The sequence below is a fragment of the Ailuropoda melanoleuca genome, chromosome 2, assembly GCF_002007445.2.
Source record: "Ailuropoda melanoleuca isolate Jingjing chromosome 2, ASM200744v2, whole genome shotgun sequence".
Lineage (NCBI taxonomy): Eukaryota > Metazoa > Chordata > Mammalia > Carnivora > Ursidae > Ailuropoda > Ailuropoda melanoleuca.
The window spans coordinates 180442770-180458674 of record NC_048219.1 but is presented as its reverse complement, the minus strand read 5'-3'; the positions used below and the strand labels follow the sequence as shown (position 1 = coordinate 180458674).

Below are 15905 nucleotides of genomic sequence, written 5' to 3'. Positions count from 1 at the left end.
GGGCTTCATCCAACCAATTGAACAGAACAAAGGGCTGAGGAAGGGAGAGTTCACTCTCTCTGCCTATCTTTGAACTGAGATATTGGTCTTCTCTTGCCTTCAGGCTTGACTTGGACAAGAACTTAGACCATCGACTCTCCTGGTTCTCAGGCCTTCAGACTTGGACCAGAATTGAATGTACCATCAGCTCTCCTGAGGCTCTAACTTGCAGATCGTGGGACTCCTCAGCCTCCATACTCCTGTGAACCAATTCCTTAGTATCTATCTATTTATCTATCCATCTATATTTTCTGTTGGTTCTGTGTCTCTGGAGAACCCTAAGACAGAAGTATTCCTCTTTGCATCTTTTGTGGAGTTTTACTGTAGATAGGACTCAGTAAGTGTAATTGATTAATGACTGATCAGTACCTGCACAACTTCTACCTTACAGAAGAGGCGGTACAGTGTAATGGTTAAGAGCAGAGCTTCCTGGCAGAGTATCAGCAGGTGGGAGGCTACTGAGCAAGGGCTCCAGAAATCTGCATGGTGGTCCCCTTGGGACTGGAGCTATTGCTGAATTCTAAGGCCTTCGCATGCAGGGTGAACTTTCATGAAGGCCAATTCACTCAAAATGGATCCCAGACTTATGAGTAAATATAAAACTATAAAATTGTTAGAAAAAAGAGTCAGAGAAAATCTTCAGGATCTAGGACTAGACAAAGGCGTGTTAGACTCAACCCCGAAAGCATGATCCATAAAGGGGAAAATTGATAAATTGGACCTCATGAAAATTACCAACATTTGCTCTGTGAAGGACACTTTTAAGAGGATGAAAAGACAAGCTAAGGACTCAGAGAAAATATTTGCGAACCACATAGCTGACAAAGGACCAGTATCTAGAAGAGAAAAATCTCTTATCACTCGGCAGTGAAAAACCAAGCAATCCAGTTAGAAATGGGCAAAAATCATGAACAGACATTTCACCTAATAGGATGTACAGATGGATATCCTACGTACATGGAAAGATGTTCTGTGTCACTGGCCATTAGCGAAATGCAAATTAGAATCCTAATGAGACATGGCTACACTCCTATCAGAGTGGCTAAAAGAAAAAAGTCACAATACCACATATTGACAAAGATGTGGAGAAACTAGATCACTCGTATGTTGTTGGCCAGAAGGTAAAATGGTACAGCCACTCTGGAAATAGTTTGGGAATTTCTTAAAAAATTAAGATGCTACTACCATATGATCTAGCAACGGCACTCCCAGACATTTTTTCCCCCAGAGAAGTGGTTCATATTCACACAAAAATCTGCACACAAATTTTTATAGCAGCTTTATTTATAATAGCCCAAACTAGAAGCAACCCACATTGTCCTTTACTAGATGAATGGGTAAGCAAACTATAGTCTATCTATACCAGAGAATATGTTCCTGGGCATTTATTCCAGAGAAACTAAAACTTGCGTTCACACAAAATCTGTATGTAAGTTGCAGCTTTATTTGTAATAGTCAGACACTAGAATTAGCCCAGATATCCTTCAACAGGAGAATAGTTACACTGACTGCTGTACAGACTGTGGATTACAGCCCCTCGATAAGAGAAACGAACTCTCGACACACACAATGATTTGGATAAATCTCCAGGAAATTATTCTGAGTGAAAGAAGTCTATCTCAGAAGGTTGCATTCTGTATTGTTCCATTTATAGAACATTTTTGCAACGACAAAGTTACACAGATTAGTGGCCTCCAGCGGGTAGGTATGGCGGAGGGTAGAGCGGGAGGCGGGTACGACTATGGAAAGGCAACTTGAAGGATCCTTTTGGCATTGGAGCTGTTCAAGTATCTTGACCTTGGTGGTGGATCCACAAATCTACATATGTGGTAAAATTGTATAGCACTTAACACACACACACACACACACACACACACACAAATGAGTACAAATAAAACAGGAAATCTGAAAAAGATGAGTGGTTATGTCAATGTCAATGTCCTGGTTGTACTGAAAGCAGGGGTTTAAACAGATACTTGACAAACATTTTCCACAAAAGCCAAAAGGCAACAACAGCCCAAACGTTCACCAGCGGATGAATAAACACTAGGTGGTCTAGCCATCCAATGGATTATTATTTGGCCTCAAAAAGGAGTATGAGTCTGGGGGCACCTGGGTGGCTCGGTCAGTTGAGCACCTGACTCTTGGTTTCAGCTCAGGTGATGACCTCAGCGTTGTGGGATTGAGCAGGAAGTCTGCTTGGGATTCTCTCTCTCCCTCTGCCCCTCCCCCCACTCTCTCTAAAATAAATAAAAATAAATCTTTAAAAAAAAAAAAGGAATGCAAGTCTGGATGCTATAAGAATGGATGAGTCTTGAAAACTTTATGATAAATGAAATAAGCCAGACACCAAAGGACAAATATTGTAGGATTCTGCTTATATGAGTTTCTCGGAATAGACAAATTTATAGAAACAGAAAGTAGAAGGATGATTTCCAGGATCTAGGGGAAGGGGAAAGGGGAAGTTACTGTTCAATGGGTGTAGAGTTTAGTCTGGGACGATAACAATGTTCCAGAAATGGATGGTGGTGATAGTTGCACAACAGTGTGAATATCCTTAATGTCACTGAATTATACACCTGAAGATGGTTAAAAGGGTAAATTTTATGTATATTTTCTCACCCTCCCAAAAGTGGAAAAAGAAATCCTGGCTGATGCTACTGTATAACAGATCTGCAAGATGTTAGCACTGGGGGGGGGGGGGGAGTGGGCAAAGCGTGCATGAGTCTCTCTCGATTTTTCCTACAGCCACATGTCAATCTGCAGTTATCTCCATATTTAAAATGGAGGGAAAGGATGGGTTTTATTGAATGGATGTTATACTTCAATAACATTGATTTAACCCCCCCCCCCAACAACCACCCACCAGAGTTTCTGGAATCTAATGGCCTGGGTTTGAATCTTACTTTTACTAGCTCTGTGACTCAGGCAAGTTTCTTAGGCCCTCAGTTTCCTCGCCTGGAAAGTGGGGGTGATAAAATTACTTACCCCAAAGAGTGTTTGTGAAGCCCAGGAAATGCATCTAGCACTCTGCGCTGTGCAGCTCGTTGCTTTTGTAAATGGGTTTCCAAAATGTCTTGGGCCACTGTCAGTCCTTCGGAACCCCAGAAGCATTTTCTGCTCCTAACAACGCTGCCTTTGGTGGTTGGGTGCCCAGACTTGCCCACCCGAGCCTTTCAATTCAGCGGAGCTCCAACCTAGGAAATTTGTGATGGTGGAATAACAGGGGACAATTCCACACATTATATCATAAAACAAAACGAGGAAACCATCAAACCGAACAAGAACAGGTTTTATCACGAATGCTGGTGCTGGGGGAACAGCGGATTCGACCAAAGGAAGGGAGGTGAGCAATAGAGGTTCAGAAGGGCCGCGTCTGCACCTTCCAAGGACGCTACTAGCCCTGGGGGGTAGCGTCTGCTGTCCAATGTCTAAATGTAAGCCTTTTCTTGTGGGGCTCCATGTATCCGTAGCATTCCTCTTAGTTTATCTGCTCACCTACGGCTTCTTGTGGGAGGAAAGAAAACACACAAACAGGCAGGCATGCGGGCATTTGCCTGCCCCACTTCCAGGGTCTGTCAGTCTCCTGGATGGCAGACAGCGCTTCAGTTGGCTTCCCAGACCCTCCACCATCCCATCCTGAACTCGTTGCAGTAGCTAAAGGATCCCAAGCTCCCGCCCTCTCCCCTCTAGGACTCTGCGTATGCTGCTTCCTCCTCAAACATGCCCCACACCCTTTGCCTGGCAAACAGCCTTTTGTCTTCAGCACGCAGCTCTGCTGTCACCTCTTCCAGGAAGCCTTCTTTGACTTCTCCAAGACCAGGCTGTGTGCTCCCTCAGCACAATGCCCTTCCCATGCAACTCAGCAGTGAGGCTGCTGTCAGGGATAGTGCAGTAGGGAATGGGCGGTTTCTAGGTGCTTCTGGGAGGAGAAAGTGTACAGTCAAGCCTACTTTGGAAGTAGCTAAAGCAGGAAGATGCCTCTTCTCTGTTCTGGGATCTGTTTATCAGAGTGAATTTACACGCATACTCGAGCCAGATTCCCTAAGTCCAAATCCTGGCTCTGTCACTAGCCCGTTGCATGATCTTGGCCTTAACTTTTCCCTCATCTGTGAAATGGGTACGATAATTGAACTGACCTCCCAGGGGTGTTGTGAGAATCACATGAATTACCATGTGTAGAGGGATTAAAATAATAAGTGCTATGTAGCATTTGTTCTTCTTCTTATTCTTGTCCATTTCCCTCTGCCTCCCTGGGCTCCCATGCCGGGTCAAGTGCACATTTAACGCTCTACTGTTGCATGTATACGTTTCCTTCTTAGCACTTTCCATGTTCTGCACGCCCACATTCATTCACGGGGCCCTTGAGGAGCCTGTGTGTCATGGGGGTAGGGCCTGGCCCTGACGCTCCCACAGCATCCCGAGATCCTAGTCCAGGGCTTGGCACCTCAGAAGGGATCAGTGTTTGTTTTCTCTTTGTCTATTACGGAGCAAGAGGAAGGGGTCATAGAAGTTCTGGGGACAAAGGATAAGATCTAGCAATGAACCAGTTCTGAAGGGGATGTCACAGAGCAGACCGGGGAGTGGTGGGTTCCTCCACAAGTCACCAGATACAGGGGAGATCGGCAGAGGGAGGATCTCGGTGGGTCAGATGTCACTGCCCTCCTTGCTCTAGGGCATCGGGGACTGGAGATGACTCTCCGGTTCTCTGTGGAAGGTTGTGGGTGCACTGGCCTGAGCAGCTTTGGTTTCGGTTCCCCATACATGAAGTGAACTTGCCCCGGGCCTGGGGGGGCTCTCTGCGACCCAGCCCTGCCAACCTCACGATGACTGCGCACTCTGGTACTCCAGCCTCTCCCGCCCTATTGTGCTCCAGCCTTCCTGGCCTTCTCACGGCAATACATGCTCAACAGCCCTTGTGCTTGCTGTTCCCTCTGCCTAGAATGCTTTTCCCACCACAGCTCCCCACAGGTCTGACTCCTTGGCATTCATTCAGGTCCCAGCTCAGCTGAGACGCCAGGAAGGCCCTCCCTGAAATCTCCACCCCCAACCCTCCAACCCTCCAACTCTGAGTCACTGTCTACCCATGACTTGGCTTTATTTTATTTTTTATTTTATTTTATTTTTTTTATTTTTTTTCCCACAAATGTCCGAAATTGCACGTATGAAATGACTTCTTGTGTTTATGCAAACTGTAAGCATCATGAAGCCAGGACTTTTGTCCTGTCACTGCTGATCTCCCACTGCCCAGAACAATCCTGGCATGGGGAAGGGACCCAGTATCTGTTGAGCTGAGGGCCGGGTTGAAGGGAGAGACCTTACCCTCAGCTGTTGCTGTCCAGTTCCTCAGTCATATGAACCTCATTTCTAGCACTCAGTGGCCGCACATGACTAGTGGCTACCATAGTGGGCATCGCAGATACGGATCATCTCCATCGCAGGAAGCTCTGCGGCACCGCGCTATTCTAGGCCATAATCATGCATTGCACTCTCCCGCTTTTTTACCCTTCACTCATGTCATTTTCTCTGCCTGGAATGCTTTATCTCATCCTAAAAAAAAATCCTACACATGTGGAATTTGGGAATGTTAAACAAAAGCCTTAAGACCGATTCAACAATTACACCTCTCAGAATGTCTCCTTCAGGGGCGCCTGGGTGGCGCGGTCGTTAAGCATCTGCCTTCGGCTCAGGGCGTGATCCCAGCGTTGTGGGATCGAGCCCCACGTCAGGCTCCTCTGCTATGAACCTGCCTCTTCCTCTTCCACTCCCCCTGCTTGTGTTCCCTCTCTCGCTGGCTGTCTCTCTCCCTGTCAAATAAATTAAATCTTAAAAAAAAAAAAAAAGAAAGAAAAGAATGTCTCCTTCAGGAAATAATTGTTGCGACATGTGAAGAAGTAGCAACAGACATGTTCAAAGCACCACCGTTTATAGTCGCCAACACCCCCCGCAACAGACAAAAAGCAGGCAGTGGGGAGAGATAGGTTAAATTATGGTAGAGCCGTCTGGCGCCCCTGGGTGTCTCAGTCGGTTAACCGACTGCTGGTTTCGGCTCAGGTCATGATCTCAGGGGCCTGGGATGGAGACCCCAGACTGGCTCTGCGCTCCGTGGGGAGTCATCTGGAGGATTCTCTCTCTCCCTCTCCCTCTGCTCCTTCCGCCCGCCTTGTGTTCTCTGTCTCTCTAAAATAGATAAATAAATCTTTAAAATTATTATGGTAGAGGCATCCAAAATTGAAGACTGCGTAATGCCACGGAACGCTTTCAAAATATATTGTTAAATGAAAGAAAGCCAGTTATGATACAGGAAAAAAGTTACAAAACACGAGGAGATTGGGGCCGGCGTTTCCAGCTTTATCTGTGATGTTTGAGACTTTTAAGGAATATAATTAAGTATGTAATTATCAATTAATGAGCATGTATTACTGTAGGATTTCATTTTTGGTAAAAAAAAAAAAAAAGTCCCTTGGAGTTTTAAAGACCAGATCAAATGTTCTATATAAAAGTGCTTGACATGGGGGTGCCTCTCTGGCTCAGTCAGAAGAGCACGTGACTCTTGATCTTGGGGTCATGAGTTGAGCCTCATATTGGGTGTAGAGTTTACTTTAAAAAAGGATTTTTAGGGGCGCCTGGGTGGCTCAGTCGTTAAGCTCTGCCTTCGGCTCAGGGTGTGATCCCAGAGTCCTGGGATCGAGCCCCACATCGGGCTCCTCTGCTGGGAGCCTGCTTCTTCCTCTCCCACTCCCCCTGCTTGTGTTCCCTCTCTCATTGGCTGTCTCTCTCTGTCAAATAAATAAATAAAATCTTTAAAAAATGAAAAAAATTTAAAAAAGGATTTTTAAAAAGTGCTTCACATGAAGTTAATATAATATTGCATCGCAATGATACTTCAAAAATCTAAAAAAAGGTAATGTTGAAACTGTAAAACAAAAAACTGCTTGACAGAGTAAATGCTGAACAAACACGGGCCACTTTTATGCATCAAAACCCAAAAGAGTAAAGAGCATATTTGCTGAAATGTTAAAAGGGCTGCCTCTAGGTTGAGAAATTGGGGTGAATTCACTTTCTTCTTTTGCTTCAGCCCCCTTTTCTCAGTTTCCTCTAGTGAACATTCTTTTCAAATAATGGATCAGGACAATAAAAGATATTTAAAAAAATTATTTCGGCCTCTACTCAAGCGATAGTTCTCCATGAAGTCTTGCTGCCCTGAGTGGGAAGTCCTGGCCGCCCTCATCACGGGGCAGAGCTTCTAGAAGGTGGGGGTTGGGGGGGGAAGGGTCCCTCAGCTGGAAGAGGCAGGCCCATGAGTGCAAATGGAGGGTTGGAGCCTGCACCCCCATTACCAGCTGTCCTGGAGGAGCTTGTCTAATACTCGCTGCTGAGCCGTGGTCAGCCCTGGGCAGAAACAAGCCATTGGCCCGACTGACATTGTACAAGGAGCCTCAAGGAGCCCATGATCCTCTGCCTATCCTTTTGTTCTCAGGGAGCCAGTAGCTGGGAACCCTGCACGCAGTTTGGGGGTTCCTGAGTGTCAGTGGGAAAGGAGCTGGAGTGTGAGAGCTGGCGGCTCGCGGGTTTTGGGAGGCTTCAGAGGTGATGAGCAAGGCCAGGGGGGATCCAGATCCCCCACCAACCCCTGCTCGTTTTCTTGGTTGGGGGGTGGGGGGCTGGAAGCAGGGTAATTTGGCTTATGCTTAGTGGCACCAAGAAGGCTTGCCCCTTTATCCCTACTAACCTAGCGACTGAGGGTGGGGATTTTGGCATCCAACGTCCAGGTTTGACTCCTGCCTCCTCCGTACTAACACTGTGAGTTACTTAACCTTTCCGCACCTCTATTTTCTTATCCGTAAAATAGGAATATTGACTATAGCATCTGGGAAGAAACGTGAAATTCGCTGGATAAACTCTGTTAACAGTTCCTCTTTTTAGCCAAGACGCAAGACTCTGGCCAGGGAAGGTTCCCGCGCCCACAGCAGAACCGCGGGGATGGGGCCCATTTATTCTCCCAAAAAACCCGCAGCTCGGAAGGCGCGCCTCCGGGGTGAGTCCCTCTGGTTCCCCGCTGCGTCCCCGGCGACGCCCCGGCTTCCTGCCGGGTCCCCGCACGCCGCCCCGGCTTCCTGCCGGGTCCCCGCACGCCGCGCCCGGCCAGCCCTAGAGCGTGGGGCGCGGGGGGTCCAGCGAGCGGAAGGGGCTGGGCCGGTGCGAGGAGCGCAAGGCCGGAGTCGGGGGGTGGCGCTTCGCGAAGGGGCCGAAGTATTCGGCGGCGAAGGTGAATACGTCTGCGGGCTGGCGCAGCAGCAGGAAGAGCAGGAAGTCCGAGATGAGCGCCTGGGCCTCGGGGTGCTGCCGCAGGTAGCTGGCGTGGCTGAGACGGAGCTCCTCCTGGCGGGGACCGAGCCTGAGCGCGACCCGGGACCCCGCGCCCCAGGAGCAGCCCCCTCCCCCTTCGCCCTAAGGAGGGCCTCCCAGCCATCGGGGTGTGCATTTCAAGCAGGCACAGAGAGGGATCAGTAACGGTGGAATTTATGCTGGGGGCGGGGTGGGGACCCCAGGCTGACTGCAGCGTCTCCTCACCTTCCGGTCCACGAACCTCGAGTAGAGCTCCAAATCTTCCTCCCACACCAGGGGCTTCTTCTCAAATACCGGGGCAGGCTCAATCTCATCTGGGTGCGGAGGGAGGAAGGCTGCACACCCTCACCCCAGCACCTTCCCCAGATACAGAGGGATGTCCGAGAATACCCAAATTGCAGTCACGGGTAAAGCCCCAGGGTTCTGCTTGGGTGGCTAGAGTTGCTGGAAGGGCTTCCCTGCAAAATGATCATCCCCTAATTGCCTTGGGGTCAGGAGCTGGAGGGCAAAACTTCTGATTTCAGGGTCTGATCCCGCACTCAGTCCAGCCTCTGCACCCTGGAAGGTCCCCAGGCTTTCCCACCTCTCCTTCCTTCTCCACCAGCCAGAGGCTTTCACTCACCCTTCTCCCTCAAGACGGGCATCTGGGTGATCATGCAGTACCCAGGGGAACCCACCTGGATTCTCTTGGCCAGGTGCCTGGAATACAACACAGGCGTGAGAGTGGAGGTCTTCCCAGACCAGCCCCTCCCCTGAGAGCCGTCCTGGGGGGCCCCCTGTGCTGCTGCTTCCCCAACACTACTTATCTCTGAGTTCCAGGGTCATGTTCATTTCCAGGTCCCCAGATAACTTTTCCAGTGTAATGATTATATCAATACCTCTTTGGAAATTTCAAGAAACAAATTCTTCCCTCCCCCCTCCCCAGTGATTTCTCACGATTTGGTGCCTGTGCTGGGCCGGTGAGAGCTTGGCAGTGTGCCAGGATCCCCCCCCCACGTTGATTCTATGGAGTGTCAGGTTGTTCAGACCTCGGTGCTTTTTGGTGTTACCCCAGCAGTGGCAGCTGCCTCAGCTACTACTGTGCCTTAGCCTTGTGGGGTCAGCACTGACTTTCTCAGCCATCCGGGGCTCCTTGGTGAGGTTTGGGAGTTACGGTATGTCTCAGGTGAATGTGTACCCATTGGGCACGGATTGGGCACGGAACGAATCAGGAGTAAATATGTGGAGAATGAGTGAATGATGTGGGTCAAGCAAGGGGGCGCTCTTCCTGGTGGTGTCCCCAGAGACAGTAGTCTCCCTTTGCCCCCCTTGCCAGGCGCCCAGGATCCAGCACCCATGCTTGTGCTCCACACTGCCCCCTAGCCCCCACTGTCAGTACTCACCCATCCGAGAGCAGGTAGAACTGGCAGGAATTGGGGATGCCTTTTACAGAGTGGACAGTCTGCTCCACGATGAACACTTCCACCTGCTGGCGGCCCACCTGGATCTTCTGGAAGCCCAGATCTTGCTGGAAGCGGCCAAGATAGAGGGAAGGAGGGAGATGTGAGGTGGATGCCCACCAGGATCTCCCCCAAATCTCGTCCTGGCCCTTTTCTCCATCTTGCCGCTTCATTCCTTGTTTATCAGTGATAAGCAACCCTTGGCTGTCCAGGCTCTCCACCACCACTGGATTAGAGTTGCACCCCCAAGTTAAGTGGGGGTCCCCGCATAGAAAGCCAGTTCCATGCTGCTTGCACCCACATCTCGATGACCAAGTACTTCTGGTTGGCAGATTCAGTTACAGGGATGAGGATTAACGGACAAAGTGTGAGTGTGGGGGCGGGACTATTTGGGGGGGCAGCGATGCTCTGAGGAGGGGGCGAGACTGAGATCTGTGGCTGCCTCAGGCCCCTGCTGCAGGCAGGCGGCCCTGTTGTTAGAACTTGAATGCCTAGGAGCACCTGGGTGGCTCAGTTGTTAAGCCTCTGCCTTCAGCTCAGAGTGTGATCCCAGGATTGTGGGATCGAGCCCCGCTTTGGGCTCCTGGTCCACTAGGAGCCTGCTTCTTCCTCTCCCACTCCCCCTGCTTGTGTTCCCTCTCTCATTGGCTGTCTCTCTGTCAAATAAATAAATAAAATCTTAAAAAAAAAAAAGAAAAAAAGAACTTGAACGCCTGGAGCAGCTGTGGACCCGGGCATAAAAGGGCTAACATAAGACATGTGTTTCAAAAGAAGATGGGGGAAGTGACATGGGCCTGCTTGTGTCAAACACGCTGCCATTTGTCATGTTTGGGATAGAAAAGATTGGAATGTCACTTACAAAGTTGGTCAAATCAACCCTCAAAATGTGTGTTTAGGGGCAGGGCTTTAAAATTTCACCTTGAAGGAAGTCCTAGGTATGTTGATTATGAAGTTTTAGCCACAAGAAAAGAAAAGAAAAAAAAAAAAGGAACACACTTCAGGTCTGAGACCTAATAAAAGGACATTTAAGTGCCGTTGGAAATGTGCATTTCCTGATGTTAAAAAATATGTCTTTAAAAGCAGCCCTCCACTATGTTTATTTTTCCTGGACTGACTTCTGGGCAAAAAGCATTGCCTCTCAACTGCTCCCCGCTTTGGTTCCCCTTTTTCAGGCCACCTGCCCCCCACGTGATCTTCAAACACATGAAGACTTGCTTTCTCCTGCCCTTGGAAGTCCCATGTCCAGGTCCCCAGCCCACCCCCTCTTCCACCCCGAAGCTGTCTTTTCTCCCACCACAGCGACCTCCGTGCCCCCTCTGGTTTTCCCCAGGCCAAGTCCCCCACCCAGGGAGACCCCTCACGTAAGTGGAGTAGCAGAGTTTGCCCTCGGTGTCCAAGGCCAGGAAATGGGCGTTGCTGGGCACCGTCTGCCGCCAGGCCATCAGCCTCAGCAACACCAGGTTGGCGGCCTCGGAGATGAAGCCCATGGTTGAGCTCCCTGGGAAAAAAGTCACTTGGGTCTTGACTTCCTGTTCAGGAAAAATCTGGGTCAGGGACATTGATCTGGGAAGGGGTGGGGAGGACGGGAAAGCCAAGGTATTGGGCACGCATAGGATCCTTGCTGAGTCCCCATGCCAGGCTCCTGGCCTGACACAACCTGGCTCCCTGCTCTTGGCTTGGAAGAGGATGCGGGGTATGGCCTCTACTTGTCTCTCACCCTTACCTCACCCTCCTTGACACTTCTGGTCATGGCCAGCTGGTCATCCTGCTTCACCAAACTCATCTTCTGCTCCATGGGGAGGACAGGGAACTAAGGGCCAGAGCGCGGAGGGGAGAAGCAGGAGCTCGCGGATTATACGCAAACAGCACCCCCCACAGGTCACCTTGCCCTGTTCTCCTTTACAAAGGAGAGAACTGAGGGACATGGGGGTAGAAAATCTTCCCCATGTAGTGCGGTTCAAGTGAGGTGGCTGGGGCTGGGTGTGGGAGGCACAGAGCAGCAGAATTTGGAGTGTGTGTGTGTATGTGTGTGTATGAGAGAGAGAGAGAAAGAGAGAGAGAGAGAGACAGGTCCTTGGGAAAGGCCAGGTTCTGGGAAAGGCTAGCCCGCCTGGCCTTCAGGGAGATGCTGGGCTCTCAGCCTGGAGGAAGCCCCGGGTGGACCGGACCCAGGGTTCGTGTATTAGCAGAAGGTCGTGAGAAGCAGCCTGCTGCCCCGGATGGATTGGTTTCCAAGTTATGTGTGGTGGGGATTGCAGGGTAACTTGGAGAGAGTTGGGGGTGACATTCCATTGAGCCCTTCCATTCTTCCCTCCCTCCCTCCCTCCCAAGATCTCCATTTTCTCACTCTGGTTTGGGGGCCAGGCTGGGGGCCCCAGGAGGTACCTTGATGAACTCCTGACTATGTTGCTCCATGACATGCAGCTTCCACGAGAGGTGGCCTGGGACAGGAGGAGAGTGCTGCTGTCACTGTCACCCCGTCAGGCCGGGAGACTGAAGGGAGGGGCAGGGGGGAGAGGGGGCCCAGGCTAGAGGACTCAGGTGGACTGTGACTGCAGGGAGAGCCAAGTGGTGCTCTTGTCCAAAGTCTGTGGCTGGGATTAACGTCCCTGTCCCCCCCCCCACACACACACCCTCCTTGCCGCCTTCTGGTCCCAAGGTGAAGTCAAGGGTGGGTCCTGAGTGAAGGTCCTAGGAATGGGGGTGGGGGGAGGGAGGATGGGGGTGAAACATCAGGCAGCAAGAACTGTACCCAGGAGGGAGTTTCCGCAGAGCATTTTGCCCATGAAGCCACGGCTAGAGGCATGCACGAGGATGCAGTGCAACATCACACCGGATTCATCCCTGAATTTCCCTCTCTGCACCTCGATGGTCAGCTCTCCCTGTGGCTCCCCCGTGTCCGAGACCATGGCCAGAGTCTCGGAGAATAGCAGCATCCGCAGCTCCTCTTCCTCTGGGGGTGGGGGGTCCCATGGGCACAGATAAAGCCCCAGCTCCTGGGCCTGCCTTGCCTCTCTGACCCTCCCCCCAGCAAGGCCCCACAGTCTCCACCCACCCCTTCCTCATCCCTGGGGGTCCCAGGCAGCTCCCGCTCCCCTCCGTTGGCAGGTACAACCGCCAGCAGGAGAAGACCCCACCGCCACCACCAGTCCCCAAGTCCTGGGGGTCTTCCCCTGACAATTATCAACAAATAGGGGCACCTAGGTGGCTCAGTGGGTTAAGCGTCTGCCTTCAGCTCAGGTCATGATCTCAGGGTCCTGGGTCCCACACGGGGCTCTCTGCTTAGTGGGGAGTCTACTCCCTCTCCCTCTGTGCTCTCTCTCACTCTCTAATAAATACATAAATAAATAAAGCTTTTATTTTTATTTATTTTTAAAAGATTTCTTTATTTATTATTTTAGAGAGAGAGTGGAGGAGCCCGTGAGCAGGGGGAGGGGAGGGGCAGAGGGAGAGGGAGAGAGAGAATCTCAAGCAGACTCCGCCCTTCCTAACAGGGAGCCTGACCTGCTGCTGGATCTCACCACTCTGAGATCATAACCTGAGCCAAAAGCAAGAGTCAGACGCTTCATGGACTGAGCCACCCAGGTGCCCTAACTAAATTAATCTTTTTTTTTTTTTTAAAGATTTTATTTATTTATTTGACAGAGAGATAGCCAGTGAGAGAGGGAACACAGCAGGGAAGTGGGAGAGGAAGAAGCAGGCTCCCAGCGGAGGAGCCTGATGTGGGACTTGATCCCCGAATGCCGGGATCACGCCCTGAGCCGAAGGCAGACGCTTAACGACTGCGCTACCCAGGTGCCCCCCTAACTAAATTAATCTTAAAAAAAATTGTCGTGGCACCTGGGTGGCTCAGGGAGTTAAGCGTCTGCCTTCGGCTTAGGTCATGATCCCAGGATCCTGGGATGGAGCCCATGTCAGACTCCCTGCTCAGCAGGGAGCCTGCTTCTCCCTCTTCCCCTGCTTGTGCTCTCTCTCTCTCTCAAATAAATAAATAAAATCTTAACAAAAACACACAAGAAAACTTTCCTGTGTTAAAAAAAAAAATCAACAGGGGCGCCTGGGTGGCACAGCGGTTAAGCGTCTGCCTTCGGCTCAGGGCGTGATCCCGGCGTTATGGGATCGAGGCCCCACGTCAGGCTCCTCTGCTGTGAGCCTCCTTCTTCCTCTCCCACTCCCCCTGCTTGTTCCCTCTCTCGCTGGCTGTCTCTATCTCTGTCAAATAAATAAATAAAATCTTTAAAAAAAAAAAAAATCAACAAATAGGCTTTGCACCCTTTCTGAGTCCCAAGGGAATCAAGGCTGAGAGAGACGGGGCCAGTCTGGGCCTTCTCTCTACCCTCTTCTCCATGTCTGTGCCCCCCGCCCGCCCCCACCGTCCGGGTCACCAAGGTCGCTGAGGAAGCGGATGGCTTCAGCATTGGCCTTTGGGGCTGGCACACTCTCTTGAGCTGAGGGCTGGTTGTCCTTGGTTTTGGGGCCTAGGAAAGGAGGAGAGGCTGAGATGGCAACCTTGGGGAGAGGGACAGGGATGGGACAGGGGTCCCCAAACCAGACTCCCCCAAGGCCACCCCAAGGAGGATTGTGAGGGAGAAAGGTAGAAGATGCCTCTTCAATTTCCAGTCCCAGCAGCCCTCTTCCCACCTGTGGATTGAAGTTTGGAGGACATGCTGCCTTCTGCCACCCCGACTGCGTCCAGTTGTCTCCATGGCAACCGGAAGCCAGCTACCGCCTCTTAAAGGGCCATCAACACACCTCACAAAGCACCCAGACCTTGGAGGCAATGGTAGGAACTGTGGGCTTTAGTATTGTCTTGAAGAGGGAGCATTTGACATGGCAGGGGGATGACATGGATCATTTGAGTGACCTTAGGGAGCACCTGGCTGGCTCAGTCGGAGGAGCATGGGACTCTTGATCTCAGGGTCATGAGTTCGAGCCCCATGTTGGGTGTAGAGATTACTAAAAAAAATAATAATAACAATAAAAAAACTTTGAAAAAAAAAAAAGAATGACTTTAGAAGTTGTGGCCCTGAGTCAGACATGGCCTTACACACGTGGAGCCCACTTAGATGCCATGTGAATACTGCCACATGTAAGAGTGATGCTGGTAATAATGACGATCACAGCAAACCCTTAAGCCCTGCTTCTCGCAGGCCTGGCACTGTTCTGGAAGTCTGCACACATGTGATCTCATTCAGTATTCAGACCAACCCTGTGAGCAGGTCCTTTTACCCCCTGCATTTTACAGCTGAGAAACCTGAGGCACCGAGAGGTTAAATGTCTTCCCAAGGTCGCACAGCTGATATGGTCGACCCTTGAGCAGCACGGGTTTGAGCTGCCTGGGTCCATTTATATGTGGGTGTTTTTCAATAAATATGGTATAGTACTGTAAACGTGTTTTCTCTTCCTTATGATTTTTTTAAAGGATTTTATTTATTTATTTAGAGGGGGAGGGGCAGGGGGAGAGGGAGAAAGAGAATCTCAAGCAGACACGGGGCTGGATCCCACGACCCCCAGATCATGACCTGAGCCGAAATCAAGAGTCCGAGGCTTAAGCGACTGAGCCACCCAGGCACTCCTCTTCCTTATGATTTCTTAATAACATTTTCTCTTGCTTTCTTTATAGGAAGAACACTGTATATAATAGTAGAACATACAAAATATGTGTTAATTAACTGTTTTATGTTATCTGTAAGACTTTGGGTCAATAGTAGGCTATTAGTAGTTAAATTTTGGGAGAGTCAAAGTTATACCCGGCTTTTTTTTTTTTAATTTTTCTTTTTTTTTTTTAAACACAATGTTCAGTTTTATTTTTTTAAGTGTGTTTATTTATTTACGTAATGTCTGCACTCATTGTGGGGCTCTAACTCATAACCCCCAGGTCAAGAGTCACATGCTCCTCCCACTGAACCATCCAGACACCCCTATGCCCGGATGTTCAACCGTGCCAGGAAGGGGGAGTGTTGGCATGCCTAACCCCATGTTATCCCAAGAGTCAACTGTAATTGGCAGAGCCAGGACTCAACCCAAGCCAGTCTGGCTCCTAGAGAGAATTCAAAGAAAAATGAGGCAGCAAATAGA

The 15905-nt window shown here is 50.2% G+C and overlaps 1 protein-coding gene across 2 annotated transcripts; it reads right to left on the bottom strand.

Annotated features, from left to right (window-relative positions):
- Positions 1-6786: 6786 nt before the first annotated feature.
- On the bottom strand, positions 6787-14528 carry CATIP (ciliogenesis associated TTC17 interacting protein). Of its 2 annotated transcripts, XM_019807630.2 has the most exons (10): positions 14469-14528; positions 14213-14305; positions 12580-12780; positions 12213-12268; positions 11551-11637; positions 11189-11356; positions 9771-9895; positions 9011-9087; positions 8614-8702; positions 6787-8421 (listed from the first exon to the last, which is right to left on the bottom strand). In XM_019807630.2, exons 1-10 carry the CDS (start codon positions 14491-14493, stop codon positions 8191-8193), a joined length of 1152 nt encoding a protein of 383 aa, XP_019663189.1. In that variant the 5' UTR covers positions 14494-14528; the 3' UTR covers positions 6787-8190. The 2 variants fall into 2 exon arrangements, with proteins under 2 accessions (XP_019663189.1, XP_034511056.1); XM_034655165.1 differs by lacking the exon at positions 11189-11356.
- Positions 14529-15905: the final 1377 nt, after the last annotated feature.